At 39.3% G+C, this 20473-nt stretch overlaps 1 protein-coding gene across 7 annotated transcripts in view; it reads left to right on the plus strand.

Annotated features, from left to right (window-relative positions):
* Window positions 1–20473, plus strand: part of patj (PATJ crumbs cell polarity complex component) — a 134177-nt gene that overhangs the window by 15302 nt on the left and 98402 nt on the right. For all 7 annotated transcript variants that reach the window (XM_074667609.1, XM_074667615.1, XM_074667613.1 and 4 more), the window contains 11 exons: window positions 1112–1360; window positions 1464–1566; window positions 1691–1779; window positions 1869–1998; window positions 4627–4752; window positions 10188–10249; window positions 10392–10448; window positions 10535–10669; window positions 12270–12488; window positions 12573–12644; window positions 14894–15076. In XM_074667609.1, coding sequence (XP_074523710.1) covers window positions 1112–1360; window positions 1464–1566; window positions 1691–1779; window positions 1869–1998; window positions 4627–4752; window positions 10188–10249; window positions 10392–10448; window positions 10535–10669; window positions 12270–12488; window positions 12573–12644; window positions 14894–15076 — 1425 coding nt within the window. The remainder of the gene's footprint in view (window positions 1–1111; window positions 1361–1463; window positions 1567–1690; window positions 1780–1868; window positions 1999–4626; window positions 4753–10187; window positions 10250–10391; window positions 10449–10534; window positions 10670–12269; window positions 12489–12572; window positions 12645–14893; window positions 15077–20473) is intronic.

Consider the following 20473-nt stretch of genomic DNA (forward strand, 5'->3'; position numbering starts at 1 on the left):
AGCTAAAAACTATAACATTAGCTAAAGGCTAAAATATATAATAAATTCTAAAACACAGGCTAAAGGCTAAATCATAAGCTAAAGGCTAAAAGACAAGCTAAAGGCTAAAAAAGTAGACTAAGGCTAAAACGCAAGCTAAAGGCCAAAAAATTAGCCTAAGGCTAAAACGCAAGCCAAAGGCCAAAACATAAGCCAAAGTTTAAAACACGAGCTCAAGGCTAAAATACATGCTAAATGCTAAAACATGAGCTAAAGGTTAAAACAGAGTTCAAAGGTTTAAACACGAGCTAAAGGTTTAAACACAAGCTAGGAGCTAATATATGAGCTAAAGGCTGAAACACAAGCTCAAGACTAAAAAATGTGCTTAAGACTAAAACATGAGCTAAAAGTTAAAACAGAATCCAAAGATTTAAACTTGGGCTAAAGGCTATAACACAGACAAAAGGCTAAAACACAAGATAAAGGCTTAAATTTGAGCTAAAGGCTAAAAAATGAGCTTTAGGCTGATACACAAACAAAAGGCTTAATCATGAGCTTAAGGCTTAAATATGAGCATAAGGTTGAAACGAGAGCTAATGGCTAAATAAGAATCCAAATATTAAAACATGAGATAAAGGCTAAAACACAAGCTAAAGGCTGAAACATGAGATAAAGGCTAAAACACAGGCTAAAGGCTAAAACACAAGCTAAAGGCTAAAAAATGAGCTTTAGGCTGATACACAAACAAAAGGCTTAATCATGAGCTTAAGGCTTAAATATGAGCATAAGGTTGAAACGAGAGCTAATGGCTAAATAAGAATCCAAATATTAAAACATGAGATAAAGGCTTAAACACAAGATAAAGGCTAAATTCTGAGCTAAAGGCTCAAACACAAGCTAAAGGCTAAATCATGAGCTAAAGGCTAAAAATGAGCTTTAGGCTTAAATATGAGTGTACGGTTAAAACAAGAGCTAATGGCTAAATAAGAATCCAAAGATTAAAACATGAGCTAAAGGCTAAAACACAAGCTATAAGGTGGCGCTGCAGTCTCAATCCTCCTCACAGTCCCTTTAGATCCTCTGTCTCAGTTTCCTCCATCTTGAAGCTCTTTATTGGCTCTCCTCCAATCAGGACGGGCGTCTCAGGACAGGTGACCACATCCTGCGTATCGGAGCCACTCCCACCAGCGGACTCACCAGCGACCAGGTGGTCAAGGTGCTGCAGGGCTGCGGGAGTCATGTGACCATGCTGATCGCCAGGGATCCGAAGGGTCAGAGGTCAGCTGCTCCGCCTCCTCCACCTCCTCCTGACTCCGCCCCTATCTCCTCCTTACCCCCCAGAGTCCCTGAGCTGCCGCCTCAACGCCGCCCCAGCAAGACGGTGAGGATCAGGGACTTGACATTTCTGGATGAAGTGATGTCCCGTCGTCCTCGTAGATCGGTCAAACCACGAGTAACGACTTCCTGTCTCTGTTTGGTTTCAGCCCAACCTGGAGGGTTACGAGATCCACGAAGTCTCCCTCACCAAGAAGGAGGGGCAGAGCCTCGGCATCTCCATCGTGGGACACAACCCGCTGACCAGCCAAGGTAGGACGGGAGCAGGACTCCAGGAGTCCAGGTCCTGATCCACCACGGGACTGAGCAGCTTCTCTAAAGGTGATAAATAAGACAATCCCCTGACCCACTGAGCTGGACTCTGTCTCTCCTCCAGACGCCGTCGGAGTCTTCGTGAAACACGTGGTTCCTGGAAGCGCCGCGGATCAGAGCGGAAACATCCGGATCCACGACCGCCTGATCGCTGTACGACCTCCTCTACCCGCTTTACAGTTTGATCCTTTACACCTCGTTAAATACTCACTCTGTGTGTGTGTGTGTGTGTGTGTGAGCAGCTGGACGGCATCAGTCTCCACGGTCTGACCAATCAGGAGGTTCTGGAGGTGATGAAGCAGACGGGTCAGACCGTGGTTCTGTCGGTGGTCAGGAAGAAGCAGCGAGTCCTGGAGAGATCCCTGGACAAAGGTAAAGGTGGAGCGTGGACGCTCTGATTGGAGGAAAGAGATTTGAGTTCAGTTAAAATTGTCTCATTAATGATGATGATGATACGTTTTATTTTTGGGCGTTTTTCAAGACACTCAGGGTCGCCTTACGTAGCAAAAGTACGAGGTAAAAACCAGAGCTCTACCCACCAACCCGCCAAACGCAGGGAAATTTTATTTTAGCAGGTATTAAAAAACTCACACAGACTTAATCTGAGCCACGTAGGTAGGTAAGCGCACTTTTTCCCAGATCCAGCTCCATGAGGTGAGGTATTTATCAACAGCTAGGTGGAGCTACACTTTGAAACCTGACAACAAGCTAACTTTGTCAGTTTGTAGCGTAGTTTAGCAGCTGCTATATTTCTCTCTCCTCACAGCCCGGTGCTCTGAGACGTGTCTGTCACGTGTAACGTTAGTGAATCCTGGTTCTGTCCTACCAGAGCTCATCTACCAACTCCAACCTCACCAAGCAGAGCTAACGTAACCTGGCTCTTCATTTTATTGATAGACTCTCAAGTTTGAACAGACCACTGCAGAATAACTGCTGACTGTGGGTTGGAGACAACGTTAGCACAAACACATTAACCTGGGATTAGCCTTTAGCTCTTGTTTTAGCCTTAAGCTTTTGTTTAAGTGTTTAGCCTATACTTTATCCATTAGCTTGTGTTTTAGCCTTTAGCTTATGTTTTACCCTTTAGCCTGTATTTTATCCCATTGCTCTTGTTTTAGCTTAAAAATTGTGTTTTGGCCTTTAGCTCTTGTGCTAGCCTTTAGTCTGTGTTTTAGCCTTCAGCTTTGGTTTAGGCCTTTAGCATGTATTTTATCCTTTAGCCCTCGTTTAAGCCTTTAGCCTATGTTTTAGCCTTTAGCTTGTGTTTAAGCCTTTAGCCTGTATTTCTCTCCATTAGCTTGTGTTTTTGCCTGTAGTGCTTGTTATACCCTTTAGCTAGTCTTTAAGCCTTTAACCTGTGTTTCAGCCTTTAGCTTGTGTTTTAGCCTTAAGCTTGCACTTTAGCCTTTTGCTTGCATTTTAGCCTTTAGCTTGTGTTTTACCCTATAGCTTCTGTTTAATCCTAAAGCCTGCATTGTAACCTTTATCTTATGTCTTAGCCCTTAGCTCTTAATTTAGCCTTAAGCCTGTATTTTATCCATTAGCTTTGGTTTCAGCCTTTAGCTCCCGTTTAATCCTTTAGCTTGTGTTTTTTGTCTTTAGCTTCTGTTTTGGCCTTTAACCATTGTTTTAGCCTTTAGCTACTGATTGAGCCTTCAGCATGTATTTTTTCCATTAGCTTCTGTTTTAGCCATTAGCGCTTGTTTTTACCTAAAGCTTGTATTTAACCATTTAGATTGTGTTTAAGCCTTTAGCCTGTAGCTTATCTTTTAACTCATGTCTTAGCTCTTGGCTCTTGTTTTAGCCTTTGGCTTGTTGTGTTAAAGCATTTTGCTCTTTTTTAGCATTTAGCCTGTATTTTATCCTTTAGCTTGTATTTTGGCCTTTAGCCCATGTCTCAGCCTTTTGCTTGAGTTTTACTCTTAAGCTTGTGTTTAATCCAATAGCCTGTGTTGTATCATTTTGCTTATGTCTTAGCCCTTAGCTCTTGTGTTAGCCTTTAGCCTGTATTTTATCCATTAGCTTGTGTTTTAGCTTTTAGCTCCTGTTTAAACCTTTAGCTTGTTAATTACTCTTCAGTCTATGTGTCTGCCTTTAACCTGTGTTTTAGCCTTTAGCTTGTGCTCTATCTCTCTTCTGTTTCTCTTTCTTCTGCTCTTCTGTCCTTTTTCTGTCAGACAGTTAGGCTCCAGTGTCCACCATCACTACAAAATTAATCACAGAAATCGTTTTCAGCAGAGAAAAACACAGATCTCTCTTCTCTCTGATAAACTTCATCAGCTGGCGTGGTGTTGTCATAGCGACTTAGCCGTGCTGTAAAACAATCCAGTCATGGTCCGAGAAAAAAGAGGAAGAAGAAAACGAGTCACTGAAAATAAAATCTGAGTTGTTTAAAGAGCTGAATGTTTATTATCAGACGGTGAATCTTTACGTATTTAGACAGAGAGTGTGTCAGAGTCTTTCTGTGGTTAATATCTGAGGCTGAGCTCCTGAAACGCCCTCCTGTGTCTCAGAAGTTAACTCCGTGTTAAACTTCCTCTGCTCGGCCTCTCTGTCCTCTCTCAGATTAAGATGACAAATTTGTTTTCGACTGGCTGTAATTTTCCCCGGCTGCACAGAAAGCTGTGATTCCTCCTCCACCGGCGTCCTGAGAGATTAATTCTCCCGCTGCGGGGTCATTTTTTGTGTCTGGCGATGGGCCGGCGGCCTGCACCGGTCAGCCCGCGGGCCGGAGAGAAACAAGAGGAGCAGAGCGCGAGTCTTATCTGCTGCAGACAAAGTTTTATTTCATTACTGGAGAAAACAAAGAGGAGTGGTGACCCGAGAAGTTCACAAACAAGTTTTTATATTCCAGCGCTTTCTGAGGCCGCGTTATCTGCAGGGAGCGTGTGACGGGAAAACTAAGTCAGGCGTTCAGATCAGACGCTCTGAGACTGACCAGGCAGGAGGTCAGAGGTCACAGGTAACACCTACATCTGTGTGTGTGTGTGTGTGTTTCAGTGGAGAGGGAGCCGTCCCGTGTGTCTCTGAGGAGGTCGTCGGACGTCAGAGCTCGGTCGTCCGGGTTTAACTTCATGGCACCAAACGTGGAGCAGACGTACCTCAACACAGCTCAACCAATGAGAGGTGAGATCACACATGCATGTTGTGTTAAAGCTGAAGTTCAGCCTCCCTCCACCAGCTGGAGCTGTTTCCATGATGCTATTAAGCTCTACTACCCGGATGTAAACAGTCACAGATGAGGTTTGTCAGTGTGTTGATCGTTTATTGATACCGTCACTTATCCAGACCATGAGGAAGCAGCACAAACATGAGGACATTAAAGAGGGGTATTGTGCTTTTTTTCAGTCTTTATTTTGTCCCTCTGGTGCCTCCGTAGTATCTTTACATGATTTTAAGCTCAGGAAAATCTGTATTTTTCTTTCCCTGGTGATTTAGGAAACCCTAACGTCAGTCTCTATCTGAAACTACAACAAAGGATGAAGGCCACGTTAAAATAAATAAACAAATAAATTCAAAGTATAAATCTTATAAATGTGCAAAACAGAGAGGTATAAATTTAGGAGAAAAAAAGCTGTGAATTAACAAAGCTAAAGTCAAACATTTAAAAAAGCTTACGCCATATAACTTATGGGAATAAAAAGTTATAAATTCAGAGAAAAGGTCATGAATTAATGAAAACAAAGTCACAAAAATGGAGAGGCAGCATTCAGCTTCTATGCTCCAAATATCTGGAACAAACTGCCAGAAAATATCAGGTCTGCTGAAACTCTGCTCCTTTAAATCCAGGTTAAAGACTCACCTTTTTACGGCTGCCTTTTAACAATTCTTTTTGTTACTTTTTTTAAAATTTTATTTTGTTTTATTAAATCTTATTTTTTTTATCTGCTTTTTTATTAAATTTTAATTGTTTTCTTTTTGTTTTCTCTGTAAAGCACTTTAAATTGCCTTGCTGTACTAAAAGAACAAAAAAGTTAATTACCAAGAACAAAAACGCAAAATAAGACAAAAAAAAAGTCATATATTTAGGAAAATAAAGTCAGAATTTTACAAAAAAAGTTACATTTATATAATAAAATATAAAAAGTCATAATTTCACAAAAATAAAAATTCATAAATATATGAGCATAAAGTCATAATCTTCCTAGACTTAAGTCATAAATATACAAGAATAAAAAGTCATATATTTATGAAAATAAAGTCAGAATTTTAACAAAAAAGTTTTATTTACATGGATTTATTGTCTTAAATAAAATAAAAAAAATTACAAAGATACTGTCTTCAATTAACAGGAATAAAAATTCATAAATTCACAAAAATAAAAAGTCATAAATATACGAGCATAAAGTCATAAACTTCCAAGACTCAAGTCATAAATTTACAAGAATAAAAATTCATATTCATTTACATATATATATATATATATATATATATATATATATATATATATATATATATATATATATATATATATATATATATATATATATTTAATATTTTACTTTATTAAAAATTTTAATTTACAAAAATAAAGTAAAATATTAAGTATATAAATATATATTTATTTATATATATATATAAATATATATATATATTTATATATATATATATATATATATATTTAATATTTTACTTTATTTTTGTAAATTTATGTATATATATATATATATATATATATATATATTTATATATATATATATATATATATATTTATATATATATATATATATATATATATATATATATATATATATATATATATATATATATATATATATATTTATATATATATATATTTATAAACTTAATCTATAGGGTTTATCAAGTGATTTAATCTCTTTTTCTGTTTGTTTTTTGTTTTTATCGTTACACTTATCCTTCATTGTACGAAAGCTGCTGTCTCTTTAAGACTCCTGCTCCACAAACCCCCTTCCCTCTGATTGTCCAGCCCTGTGGAAGTAGAAGTTGGTGTTTGAGGCCCCGCCTCCCTGTTGACTCATGAGCCAGTCAGGAGAAGGTTAAGTGATGACCTCATTATTTCAGCAGGTCTCATAAAGATGTGGTTTTATTTTAAGGTTGTTCAGACTGATTCAGGGATTTCACAGCCACACTTTTCCTTGGATTGGCGTTTTTCTCCCCGTAGCCTCTGGCTCACGCTCTGTTTGATTTCAGCTGAAAAAAGAGGCTTGTTTCTTCGAGAAGTTTTCTCTTAGTAAAGAAATTTCCAGGGGTAAACCGACCTTGCTGTGTCGGTGATATTTGTCTGAAACTCATCAAACGGTCTGAGAAGAGCAGAAACAGTCTGTCACTGATTCACACACACACACACAGTGGAGGTTACACTTTGTGTTTCTCTGTTTTATTTCCTCTGATTTAAACTTGAACAAGTGAAAAACGTCAAACGCTCTGTAACAACTTTGGGCCATAAATCCAGCAGGATTTACGAGGAGAGCTCCGACTCTCCCGGCTCTCCTCTCTGAATTATTCCCTCTCCTTTTATTCCTCATTTGCTTTGCTAAGTGGCCGAAACGCCACGCTAACACTTAGCACGCCGCCCGCCTGCTCCCGGCCAACAGATGTAAAGTGTCCGAGCTGTCTGACAGCGGCGCGGCGATGTATTGCCCTGTTTATTCAGCCAAACGCTGAGGATTAATTGCTCTGTGAAGGCCGAGGTTAGCAATGCTAATTTAATCAGAGGCTGTTGTTGTAACAGCGCCAGACCTGCTGCAGAATCCCTCAACATGTGCGCAGATTAGTGAGAACATGGAGGTGTTTTTCCTCGCCGCGCTCCCTGAGCAGGAGCTTCCTCTCTGCACGCCGCTCCCTAATCTGCTCTGACTGTGGGCGCTCCACGTCCAAACTGCAGCAGGACGCGCTCATTCTGCCCTGATTTAAGGAGCTATTGTTGCTGGGACACACACACACACTCTCACACACACTCACACACACACACAGTCTCCACAGCTGAAGTTGCTTACGTTACAGTTTATATTCGAGTCATTTAGTTTTTGCTTCAAAGCGGTGAATTCCAATGAGGTGTCGGTGGGCCTGCAGCAGGGAGGTGCAGCAGGGAGGTGCAGCAGGGAGGTGCAGCAGGGAGGTGCAGCAGGGAGGTGCTGAGAGCTTTTACTGCAGCGGGACCACAGCACACTCTCCTTCCTGCTCTGCTGCAGACACACCAGCTGTGGAGTCCAGTAAACACACAACCAGGACACTGGTTCGGCTGGAGACGAACATTTAGAGACACACAGACTTTTTTCTTCCACCTGATCCAAATCCTGATGTTAACGATTTTAATTTCTGAAAGACTCAAAGTTTAAAACAAGTTTCTAAACAGGCTGAAACAAAATCCTTAATCATTTCATAATCATTAACTTTTACCTGACTTCTGACCCTGACTCACAGTAAAATCCTGTTTTTTACGATGATGAAGCGATATGACAAATTAACTAAATGATGATTAAAGCAACCAAGAGGAAAACACTGGAAAGACTAAATGTGATGATGATGTAGGATAAAAAAATAAACTAAAAGTGTTGGATGAAATGTGAAAAATGCCAAATTCGTTCATCAAAACTACCTGGATGGGCTGTTTTTCAAAATAAAAGTCTTTACCCAAACTTAAAGGGATCTGTCAGAAAATCAGCTAATTTATTAAATCCAAGAAAATGAGCTTTAAGGATTTAAAAACTTGAAAAAAAAAAAAAAAAATTAAAAAAATCAGTGAATTATTTTCAAATTATCATAATTATTATTTGTATTTTTCATGGTAATGACACACAGTTAGTCCAACAAATAAAAAAGAAACAAGACGGATAAGGAAAGTAATAAACCATAGTCTTTAGAAAGGAAGAAATTAATAAAAAAAATATAAAATAATAAATAAATATATATAAAAAATATAAATATAATATAAAATAAAAAAAAAATAAAAAAAAAAATATAAAAAATAAAGTTGAAACTAATTTTAATTTATATTTATATACATTATAATTTATATTATATTAATTTATTTATAATAATACCAGTTAAGTTCTGATATGACAGCCGTCATTAGATTCAGTTATGCATTCTTTGATCTGCTTGCACTTCTGTATTTGTGAATTAAAATATATATATATAATATTTAGTGTAAACAAAGTCCAAGAGGCTTAATTTATTTGCTTAATGAATCCATAAACTCTTGAAATTATGCAAATAAATGGTGTGCATGAAGGTTGAATTTTTTTGTCGCTTTTTTCAGGTTCAATATTTTTTTATTTTCATTTCTTTTTCAAAATTATGTCATAGATTTCAACATATTTCAATATTATTTATTTTACAACACTGTAAAAGCTGAATTTTAACCAAGCGTTTTGTCTTATTTTAGTAAAAATTGTCTTATTTTATTTAATCTTAGCCGCATTCACCTGACCAGTCCAGAAAAATGTATTTTTTTCAAGATATTAAATGACGAAAATGAGGTCTGAATTGCTGTAACAAGTAAATAAAAAATAAATAAATAAATCTGTAAATGGGGTAAGGAAAATTTGCTTGTGAAGTTTTTTAAATTTGAGTTATGTCTTTCCTTTACCCATTGGTAGATTTTTTTTACTTACATCTTTTGAATTTTTTTTAGGTTTAATCATATTTATTGGGCATTTCTTTTAAAACTATGTTGTTATAACAGATTTGAATCTGTGTCATAAATTTGGATTTTAAATGCAGTCTAAAATGGGAATAAAAGAGCACAGGGCACTACAAACATTCAAATATAATCAAGTGTTTTTTTTTCTTATTTTTAGTAAAAATTGTCTCATTAGACTTAACCGAGCCACATGTACTGGACGAGTCCAGAAAAATGTCTTATTCCAAGATGCCTGAAATACATTTCAAGAAACGAGAACGACGACTTAATTCAAGAAACTAAAACAGTAGATTTTTTTTACTGTATGACCTCATTTTTGTCTTTTAAAATCTTGAAATAAGACATTTTTCTGGACTGGTCAGGTGAATGTGGCTCAGATTAAGTCCAATATGACAATTTATAGTAAAATTATTTTCATATTTTTCTCTGGTGCTTTCTTGAAGCCGAGCCTTCAAGACTTTTGGACGGTGTTTCAGGATACTAACTTGCCCTGGTAACTGTTCCTGTTGTTGACGCTGCTGCAGAAATCTGTAGATTTAAGATGCAGAGGCTGAAAAGCTGGGATGGAAAAGAGTGTGAAGCCGGTAACGAATCCTGGTTTGATTTTTTTGTGCGCCAACTTCAGGTGTTCAGTAGAGGTTACACCTCAAACGCCAGCTTCAGTCAGCAGGTTTTAAGCTCATCACTTCCTGTTTGGTCCCGTAGAGCCATGTTTTCCCTCCTCCAGGAGATCGTGTGTCTGAGAGCGATGTGTTTCCACCGTGAGCTGCAGGAAGCTGCTGTGTTTTACTGTTTTAATGGCCCAACTGTAATTTTACATCTGCTCCTCTGCTTACACAGCCTGTTCATTATCTGTGTGTGTGTGTGTGTGTGTGTGTGTGTGTGTGTGTGTGTGTGTGTGTGTGTGTGTGTGTGTGTGTGTGTGTGTGTGCAGCTACAGATGCAGAGCTGAGGGATAAATGGGAGCAGGCTCTGGGACCAAAGTATGAAGTTCTGGTGAGACGACGCAGTTTTACTCTTTGTTTCATCGCTAACGTCTGTTTTTGATGACTAACAGTATATTTTACAACCTTACTCTCTCCTTCCCTCCGTGTGTGTGTGTGTGTTTTCTTTTTGGCGTGTGTGTGTGTGTGTTTAGGTTGTGCATTTGGATCCAGTCATTGAAGACGATGCGGAGCTGCAGAAATCCTCTAAGGTGAGCGGCTCAGAGCGGCTGATCTCTGTTAGTGAAGGTTGTTCAGCGTGATGCGTTCACTGACTCTTTCTGTTGGTCGTGGTCAGCTGCTGCCCGTCCACATGCTGCGTCTGGGGGTGGAGTTAGACTCGTTCGACGGTCACCACTACATCTCCTCGCTGGCCCCCGGGGGCCCCGTGGAGAAACACGGCGTCTTACGACCTGAGGACGAGCTCCTGGAGGTAAAAACGGGCGCCTCCTGTTCCTGAGTAAGGTCTGTTTGTGGGCGGAGTTTACAGCAGGGGGAAAATGTAAAATGTAAAAACATGTTTAATACTTTTTAAATTGACTCTTGATTATGGAAACTAGATGTTAAAAAGAAGTCTTATTTAGCTATTCCAAACTTGTTTATTACAAAAAAAAAACATTAGTTTCAGTATTTTTCATTTGTGGAGTTCCACAGGGTTCAATCCTGGATCCTCTACTTTTTCATTTGAGTTCCAAAAACACTTCCCAGCCCCGACTGAGACATTAAACTGGTTTTATTCAGGTCATATTTATCTTATTAATTCACCTCTACTTTAGGAGTAGTGATGGGTACCTTACACCTTTGAAACGATGCAGTACCAGTGCCCAGTACCTGGCAGTCGGTATCAGTACTCAACGGTACTAATTTCAGTACTTATGTGTGTGTTTATGTAGTAGTAAGTATTAATTTGTTTAACAATAAAATCTCAAAGTTTCTCATTTTAACATATTTATTTCTCAACATACAAATTTGCAACGCTGTGTTCATGTGCAGCATGGAAAATCAACTACTATTCCAGTCCCTCACAGTCACAAGGATGCATTTAGGTACCAAAACATGGTACCTTTTGATTTTGCGTAAATTGGCACTCAGTACCACAGACTATGGACTTGTTACCTATAATGGTACGGCCACACTGGACACAAATTTGTGTCGAGATTACAAACAAAGTCAATGCAAAGACACATTGAGACGCTGATTCGGCGCGTTGGAGTGTCGGCGTGTTTGGGGCGTCAGACGCCTCTACGCTCGAGTTTGGTACCCATTCCGATTTGTTAGCAACAGAATTTTTTGTTTTTTTTTCTCACTTTGATTTCCTTCAGTTTTTGTTTTCATTCAGCACGGAAAGGACACTTTTCCAGTTTATCATGTTTTAGTGGTTTTAATAGTTACTCAAGGCAGTGTTCAAGAGCTGACCATAAAACTGCAAAAAACTGTAATCCTATCAAGTGCTTTTGTCTTATTTTCAGTAAAAACTGTCTCGTCATGCTTGATATCAGCCACATTCACCTGACCAGTCCAGAAAAATGTCTTGTTTCAAGTTATTTAAAGACTAAAATGAGGTCTGAATTGCTGTAACAAGTGACAAAAATCTGCAAATGGAACGAGAAATTTTCTAGAAAATTTGCTTGAAACTAGAAAAATGTCTTAATACAAGAAACTTTTCTTTTGTTCCATTGGCAGATTTTTTTTAAATTATTATAGCAATTCAACCCTCATTTCTGTTTGTAAATAACCTGAAACTTTAGATTTTTCTGGACCGAGCAGCAACAGACATTTTCTACTGGAAAAAAGACAAAAACACTTGATAAGGTTACAGTTTTTCAGGTGTGCGTCAGACTGATTGGAACTAGAAAACATTTTGTTCAACTGGTCGTTGATCTGATTTCCTGGAGTTGGAGCGTGGGTCCCTCTAGATGAGTCAGGAAGAGTTAAAAATCTCTGAAACCGCCCTCAGTGTTTGGGCGGCGAGCTTCCTCAGACAGGAAGTCTGTGCCTTTATTTTGAAGGGCTAACCTGCTGGGTTTGTCCAGGTGAACGACGTCCAGCTGTACGGGAAGTCTCGCCGGGAGGTGTTGTCGTTCCTCAAAGAGGTCCCTCCTCCGTTCACCCTGGTCTGCTGCCGACACCCGGCCTCTGACCTGGAACGGGGACCAGAATCTGAGTCTGAAGCAGAATCTGAGCCAGCGCTGAGAGCTGAACCTGAACCTGGACCTGGACCCGTCAGACAGACACAGCCCAGTGTGGAGGAGGTGAGCATGGCGCTCGGTATGATGGGATGTTATTTCCTGTACGGGTCAGTGATGTGACACATGTCTCTGTCGTGTGTCGTTTAGATCGAGCTGAAGCTGTCCTCCATGCTCTGCAGCCAGACTGGACCCAGAGAGACCAGCAGAGACCAGCAGCAGGTAGGCAGACAGGTGACCTGTCTCACTCTGAAACCATGGGGTTTGATAAATCTCCCATGATCTGTATATCTTTTATCAGATCTCCAACCCTTTGTTCCTCCATGTAAAGATTAGCCATGTTTTAAAATCTCTCGTTATAACGATCAAGCTAACGCTGCTATAGCTACAGCTAACGCTAATGATAGCTACAGCGATGTCAGAGCAGGGCGACACTGCAACTGCATTTCATGAAGGATCAGACCGATAAACTGCATTAGCTACAGAAGCTATGCTAAGCTAACGTTTCAGGATTCAGAAGCTACAGAAGAGAAACTACGAGAAGAAATGTTGCTCTGACCACGACAGCCTGAGAGAGACGAGTGGCGTAACCTTACCAAGAGATTAGTTTTCACCATAGCCTGTAAAAAAAAATGGACGTCATCTTGCTTGGCTCGAAGTGAGATTTCCTCAAAAACTGCTCCCCCTGGTGGCTGGCTGCAGTATAGGTTAAAAAATCCATCTCTCCAGTCATTCCAGATGGGCTGTGGTCAAACTATAACAAATTAATACACCTGGTAGAAATGTTTCTCACGTCTGATTGTTGTGGTTTTGTTTTCATTAGTTATACGAGGTTAAAACGAGGTTTTACGTCACGTTTAACGATGATTGACAGCTGCCGTTCTTGTGTATTTTTTTCAGGGATTATAAAATATGTCGGAAGGTAGGGTCAGGAAGTGATTAGACTCTCAAAAGAAAAAAAAACAAAATTTTTGTCACCCAGCTCCACTCAGATTCTCCCAGAATCCCTCACAGTCTCTACTGCACAGACTCTGGCTGCCAATGGCGGCACCTGAGACGTGGAATTTTGGTTTAAAAACCGTACAATGATAAATGGCGGAGCCACGCTGTCCACTCTATACACAGTCTATTATACATTTATAACATTTAATAGCTAGTCTGGATATGTAATACAGATATTCATAATTTAATTCTTCCTAGTCAAATTAAACATCTCAGATATCCACAATGACATTATTCCCCCTTTCCCCATTCATGTGTGTGGGGTTTCTCATTACAGATATCTTAAATTCAGTTATGGATAGCCACAATGTGAGATGTGGATATCTGCAACTCGATTATAACTATCCATAAATCTAGTTGCAGATATCTACAATCTCATTCTGGCTAGTCACAATTCCAAATCAAGATATCTTCAACCCCCTTCCATTAAAGATATCTATAACAGCATTTATAGATATCTTTAATCACATTTTGACCAGTCAAAATGCCGTTATAGATATCTTGAACTGGAATTACACCGAGTCAGAATGAAATTGTAGATATCTGCAACTAGATTTATGGGAAGTCACAATTTAGTTGCAGATATCTATAATCAAGTTACAGATATCTTTAAATTAACTGTGGTTAGAGATATCTCAAATTCGAGATATCTTAAACTTTTATTTTGACTAGTCAAAATGTGATTACAGATATCTTGAAACAGAGTTTTGACTAGACGAATTGATGTTGCAGATATCTGTAATGATGACAAAAGTCGTAGATTTCTTGCACAACCCTCTAGTGAACGTAGCTTTTGCAATCTCCATTCCTTCTGCTCAGAAAACTGTTATAATGATTTTTTCTCTTCTCTCCTCCAGTTTATTTGGGTCAGTATCCAATGGGAAGCCTCGCATGTCCAGCGTCATGAACACATTTCTGACAGTCAAAATCACATTTCAGATATCTCTAACTGTGTTTCTGGATAGTCCAAACTGAATCAGAGAAATCTGCAAGTGACACTTAGGATGGTGACGAGGTGAAGGGCAGCTTTCAGGGAGTCATTGCAGATATCTGTCACTCAGTTTGACCAGTGGAAACTGAGTTACAGATATCGCTAACTGTCATTGTGACTAGTCAAAACTGAATTATAGAATCTCCAACTGTATTTTTGACAAGTCACAATTGAATTTTGACTAGTCACAATTATGTTGTTGATATCTATAATGTTAATTCCAGAGAGTCAAATGTAGCTGTTAAAGGGTTGACCATAGTCTGTGGTTTTCACTCCTTCCTCTTGGCCCTCAAACAGAGGAAAAAGTGACAGTTGGGATTGGTCTTTAGTTTGCTTTCAAATCACTCAGAGAGTTCCGGAATGTGGTGACATCACAAAGACAGAAAGCTCTCTGTGCTTGATGATGAACATTCTAGAACCTCATGATGACAGCAGGTGGTGGTGCCTCTCTCACTCTAATGTCCCTGTCTCTCATCAGGAGCAGGTGTCCCCCGCTGTGGAGGTCCTGGTGGAGGAGAAACCTCCACACTGGCCTGATGAGGAGGAGGATGAGGATGAGGATGAAGAAGGGGAGCTGGCTCTGTGGTCTCCGGACGTTCAGGTGTTGGAGCTTGAGAAGGAGAGAGACAAAGGGCTGGGCTTCAGCATCCTGGATTATCAGGTAAAGGTCTGGAGAAGTCCAGGTGTGATAATCTCAGTTTATCTGACTGTTTCAGGTCCAGTGAGGGAGGCCTCACAGGGACTTCACCTTCCTCCTGCTTCAGTCTAATGAACGTGGAGATAATCTCTAAAAACTCCTTCCTCTGGTTTCTCACCCTTCAGACTCTCTGCTCGCTCTCAGCCCGTCTGGGGAGCAAATTTGGGAAAACCCTGTTGTGTTTTTCCTCCCCACCCCGCTCCAGTTCTTTATCTTTAGGCAGAAGTTCACCTCCAAGACCTCTGCCTCCTCCTCCTCCTCCTCCTCCTCTTCCTCCCCCTCCTCTTCCTCCTCCTCCTCCTCCTCAGTCGGACCCAGCCGAAGCGTTGTGGGGAGCTTCAGGTTAACTCCCTGTTGGTCTACACCCTGTGTCAGTCTGCACACACACATCTGCCTAGGAGGCCTGTGTGTGTGTGTGTGTGTGTGTGTGTGTGTGTGTGTGTGTGTGTGTGTGTGTGTGTGTGTGTGTGTGTGTGTGTGTGTGTGTGTGTGTGTGTGTGTGTGTGTGTTGGGTGCCCCTGCTCGCTCCTCCCTGTGTGAGATAGAGATGTAAAGATGGAGGAGATGTTTTTCTAGCAGACAGGACGTCCTGGCTCCTCCTGAAGCTCCTCCACGCTCGGCAGCGTCTGAAACATGCTCAAAAAAATGATCACACTAAAATATTTAAAAACAGTGAGTTTAACAGTTGTTAAATTGTGTAAATAAAGTAGAAAAAGTGCAGAAGACGTGCACTGACGGGTTGGTTTTACAGCCTGTAGAGTGAGATGCTTCAGCGTCACACTCAGGCGTAAATAATTCAAAGACGCTTCCTCTGAAAAACACCTGAACGGCCCTCGAATGAAAAACAAAAGCTGTTGACTTGTAGCAGTAAAACAAAGAAGGTCAGTCATAAAATCAGGCGTAGGTACACAGTTAGTTAGTGTAAACTGCAGATGCATGAAGGACGATGCTGTGAAATCAACACCTGCTCTTTGTTTTAGAGCAGCGGTGAGAAAAGATGCAGATCCTCACCTCTACTCCTCTCTGTCTCATGAATACACAGGAAAAACTGAAATGTGTCCAAATCCTGTCAGTAACCATCTTATTAGAGTTAATCTGAGCCACATTCACCCAGTGAGTCCAGACAAACGTTTGATTTCAACAAATAAAAGACAAAATAATTTACTCATGTTTAGATAATTTTATCGGAAGAAACTAAATGAGCACATTTTCAGTTAGGGATCATATTGTATTTCCCAAAAATGGTGATAAAAAGGTTGGTATTAAAAATCACCTGTGTTACAACAACACGTTACATGTTTGTTTAATGTGTAGTTTACATTTCTGTTAATGTCAGAGTATTTTATACAACATTTTAACTATTTAAAGAATCAGTCCCATTAAACTATCAAATGGTGTAACCACAAAAATATGATAAGGATTAAATAACTCACCTTCCATGAAGTTATGACAGTGTACTTATGAAAAATGTGGTTATAAAAAATAATATCAAAGTATTTTTAAAGTATTTGACCTCCAAACTTGATGATATGGGTTTTGTTGTACTGAGTTAGTCAGTACGTTCTCTGTTTTTGGGTCTGTTGGTTTAAAATCATTTATCGGTTTCACTAACTGACCATGTCTGTCACTCAGCCAACTTAAAGAGGGGTATTTTGCTTTTTCTTTAAGTCTTTATTCTGTCCCTCCGAGGCCCCCGTAGTCTCTTCACATGATTCTCAGCTCAGTAAATCTCTCTGTTTCTCTCTGGTGTTTAGTTAAAGTCTCCTCTCCTCCTCCAGTCTCTGCTCTGGCTCCTGTCTCTTTAAGAACTGATGTTAAAGTCCTGGTTCCTGTTCTTAAAGCTCTACACGGCCTTTATGCTGCAGCTCCATCAATGAGGTTCTAGAATGTTCATCATCAAGCACAGAGAGCTTTCTGTCTTTGTGATGTCACTACATTCCGGAACTCCCTGAGTGATTTGAAAGAAAAGCAAAGCTAACCGCTGGAGTAAAAACTGTCAGCCATGGACAATTTTATCAACAACAATTTGTTCTATTTTGTTCTTTTTACACATATGTTATTCCATTTTTTTTTGTAAAAGTTATATTTCAGGCTATTGTCTGCACTTACTCAGAGAGGAGAGACACAGACTGCTAGTCTTTCTTTTTTTAGCCCCCTCAGTGTCTTTACATGACTTCTATGCTTTAGGTTCTGTCTCTTTAAGGCTCCCTGCTCCACAGACCCCCTTCCCTCTGATTGAACAGGCCTCTTGAGGCCTGTTGGGGAGGAGCTACAGGCAGCTCTCCATGTCATGTGATAACTCCATCATTCTGTGAAGATCGGGTAAAAATCTGTTTTTATTTTTAGAGCAGAGCGTTTTGATCAGTTCACAGATTAAGGGATTTATTTCCTGTTCCCTCAGCTGTCCGATCTGATGAAGGCTCAAAAATCCTCCAGAAACTTTCACAAAACTCCTCAAACTTCTGAAAGTTTGCAGAGCAACGTCAGATTCTGTCTGCTCACACTTTTAGTTTATAAATCTGTGTTTTTAGCCATGGTAGAGCCTCTACGATGACATCATCAATCTGTGTGTGTGTGTGTGTGTGTGTGTGTGTGTGTGTGTGTGTGTGTGTGTGTGTGTGTGTGTGTGTGTGTGTGTGTGTCACGGCTCACTGGTCCTGGATTCAGACCTCAGTCCAGGACAAAGCGGCCTGTGTTCAGGGTCCAGCTGAAACCAACACACACACACACACAAACTGGTTTTCCTAGTCTTATGGGGACTCTGTAGGTTTTTTCTTCCTGTCTCTTTTTCCAGTTTTTTCGTTTTCCTCTTTCACTCTGAGTTTCTCTCTGAGTTCACCCTGAGACTGAAGCAGCTCAGAGTTTCAGGTTGATCTCAGCGGGTTTGATTCTCCCTCTAATGAAACAGGCAGTGTGTGTGTGTGTGTGTGTGTGTGTGTGTGTGTGTGTGTGTGTGTGTGTGTGTGTGTGTTACCTGCTGGATGGAGGTCTGGGCTCATGCTTTCACACCATTTTGACGCAGTCAGATGAAGCTAAGCCAGACTAATCCTGCTCTTCAGCTCAGACCTGACAAAGCTCCACTTCTGTTTATCACTTCGTGGATTTAGTGTCAGAAAAATAAAATCAGGAGTGACGACGAGAGCAGACAGAAACTGAGACTTAAGGCTAATATCCAGCTTTCATTCATTGTGTAAACTCTCGTCTTTCTGCTGTAAGTCTGCGAAGAAAAAAACACGCTGCTAACTTTATAAACCGTCATATTAAAGTTTCATCCAACAGAGAAATAAATAAATCTTCTTTTTCAGCTCTGGAAACATCTGTTTAACTCTGCGTTGACTAATACATTTTTAAAATGTTTCCCTGCAGATTTTAACGGTACAGTATGGAATATAAAAGATATGTAAATGGACTGAATTATTAAACCAATAATTATCATTTTTTTCCTTTCCTTATCAGACCGGAGGTTCAGGTTTATCCACAGCTCACACAGTGAAAACCAAAAAGCTGAAATCTAAGTGGGTAAAAAAAAAATGTGTCCTCCTGATTCACAATTACCTGAAAAACATCTTATTTTAGGAAGTTAAAAGACAAAAAAATGACACCTAAATTCTTGTAAAGAGTGAAATAATCTGCCAGTAGGATAAAAAAAATAGATTTATTTAGTTTCTTGGAATGAAAAATTATTGTTTGGAGACACGCAATTAAAGCTCCATTTTTATCACCTGTATTTATGAATTAAGAACATTTTCTGGGCTTGTGCGACTGATATTTGACATTTTAACAAGAAATACATCAAAAAACAAACTTTGTTAGATTTTACTTTTTCTTTTTTTTTTAATTTTTTTTTTTTTTTTTTTTTTTTACCCATTTTTAAATAGTTGTAAAAGATTTTTTTTTATTGGATTAATTTGATTCTAGTCTGGATGTTAAAATTAAATCTCAATTCAGTTCAATTCAAAGGTTATTATTGTATATATATATTGTATATTTATATATATATTTATATATACACACAAGTATAATAAAATAATAGTATAATAAAATAAAATAAAAAAGAAAGTATAAGCTAAAAATTAAGAAATCAACATGTGAAAAAATAAGGAAAAAAAAATAAACTAACTGAATCTGTGACATTTTATTTATTGCAATTGGTGAGACACATAAAACATCCTGACCTGTTGCAAAAAAGGAAAAAAAATAAGATATTTAACAGTGTCTTAGAATTTAAAAACATGTCCCTGTTTTTATTTTTTACACTCTTATAAAAAATATTTCTAAATTCAAGAACAGCTGATTTGAAGTAAGCTGAACTTTAGGTTTGATAAAAGACATTTTGACTCCATCAAACTAATAAATCTGATTTGACACTTTTTTAACACTTTATTTATTCTATCATGACATGTCGTCTCTCTGTGTCAGAGTCTCTCTTATTGTTTTTATTATTTTCTCCTTCCTGTCCTGCTTTATGGTCTCTCAGTAATAAACTTTTTTTTTTTCTTACTGTAAATCAGGGGTTAATCTGAAAAATCTCCAAGGTATAAAACTGTTGAAATTAACAGAAGTTGCTTTGATTTCTCCGAGCTTTAAGATTTTGTTGATAAATAAACATAAATAGAGGAAATGAGGATTTCAGAGCCTCAAACTGAGCGCGTTTGTTAAAAAGTGTTTGTGAAAAGTTAATTTCGTCGTCTTTGAATTGTTTGAGAATGAAGCAGAAAGTAAATCTCAGTGCTGGGTTCACCTCAGAGCAAACCGAGCCTTCAACAGTTTCCACAAAATGAATCAACGTCTCCCTCCTCTTCCTCTCCTTCCTCTCCTTCCTCCATATCTCTGGCCCAAGGGCATGTCGGGCTGCTGCTGCTGCCAAAGTGTTTCCTGTTACTGACTCTGCGGCTGTCAGAGTTGAGTGAAAGATGGTTGGAGGCAATAAGAGAAGAGCTGATCTGACCTGTCTGTCTCCGCTCGGCTCGCTGTTTCCACTAAAAACTGACACCTTTAAAAAACGGGAACACTTTCCTACCTGAGAGACGAGTTCCCCCAAAATGTTCTTTTCTTATCGGACGGAGACGACTCAAAACACCAGAACCAGAGAGACCTGTGCTTCACTGTCTCACTCTTATTCACACAGTCTGTAATTCTACGGGAAGACACTTTGCTTGATTGGCTGAGTCCTGTCCTCAGATACCGTCGTCTATCCTTTGACGACAGCAGGATTTACACGCCATCTTCCACCGCTTATCCGGGTCTGGGTTGCTGTCAGTGAAGACCAGTGGCCCCTGTCCCTGGTCACATCCACCAGCTCCTCTGGGGGGGAAACCAAGGTGTTCCCAGGCCAGTCAAGAGACATGACCTCCCCATCGT

The sequence above is a fragment of the Halichoeres trimaculatus genome, unplaced genomic scaffold, assembly GCF_033239565.1.
Source record: "Halichoeres trimaculatus isolate MK-OKI-2021-1 unplaced genomic scaffold, fHalTri1.1 fHalTri1_scaffold_4, whole genome shotgun sequence".
NCBI classification, from domain to species: domain Eukaryota; kingdom Metazoa; phylum Chordata; class Actinopteri; order Labriformes; family Labridae; genus Halichoeres; species Halichoeres trimaculatus.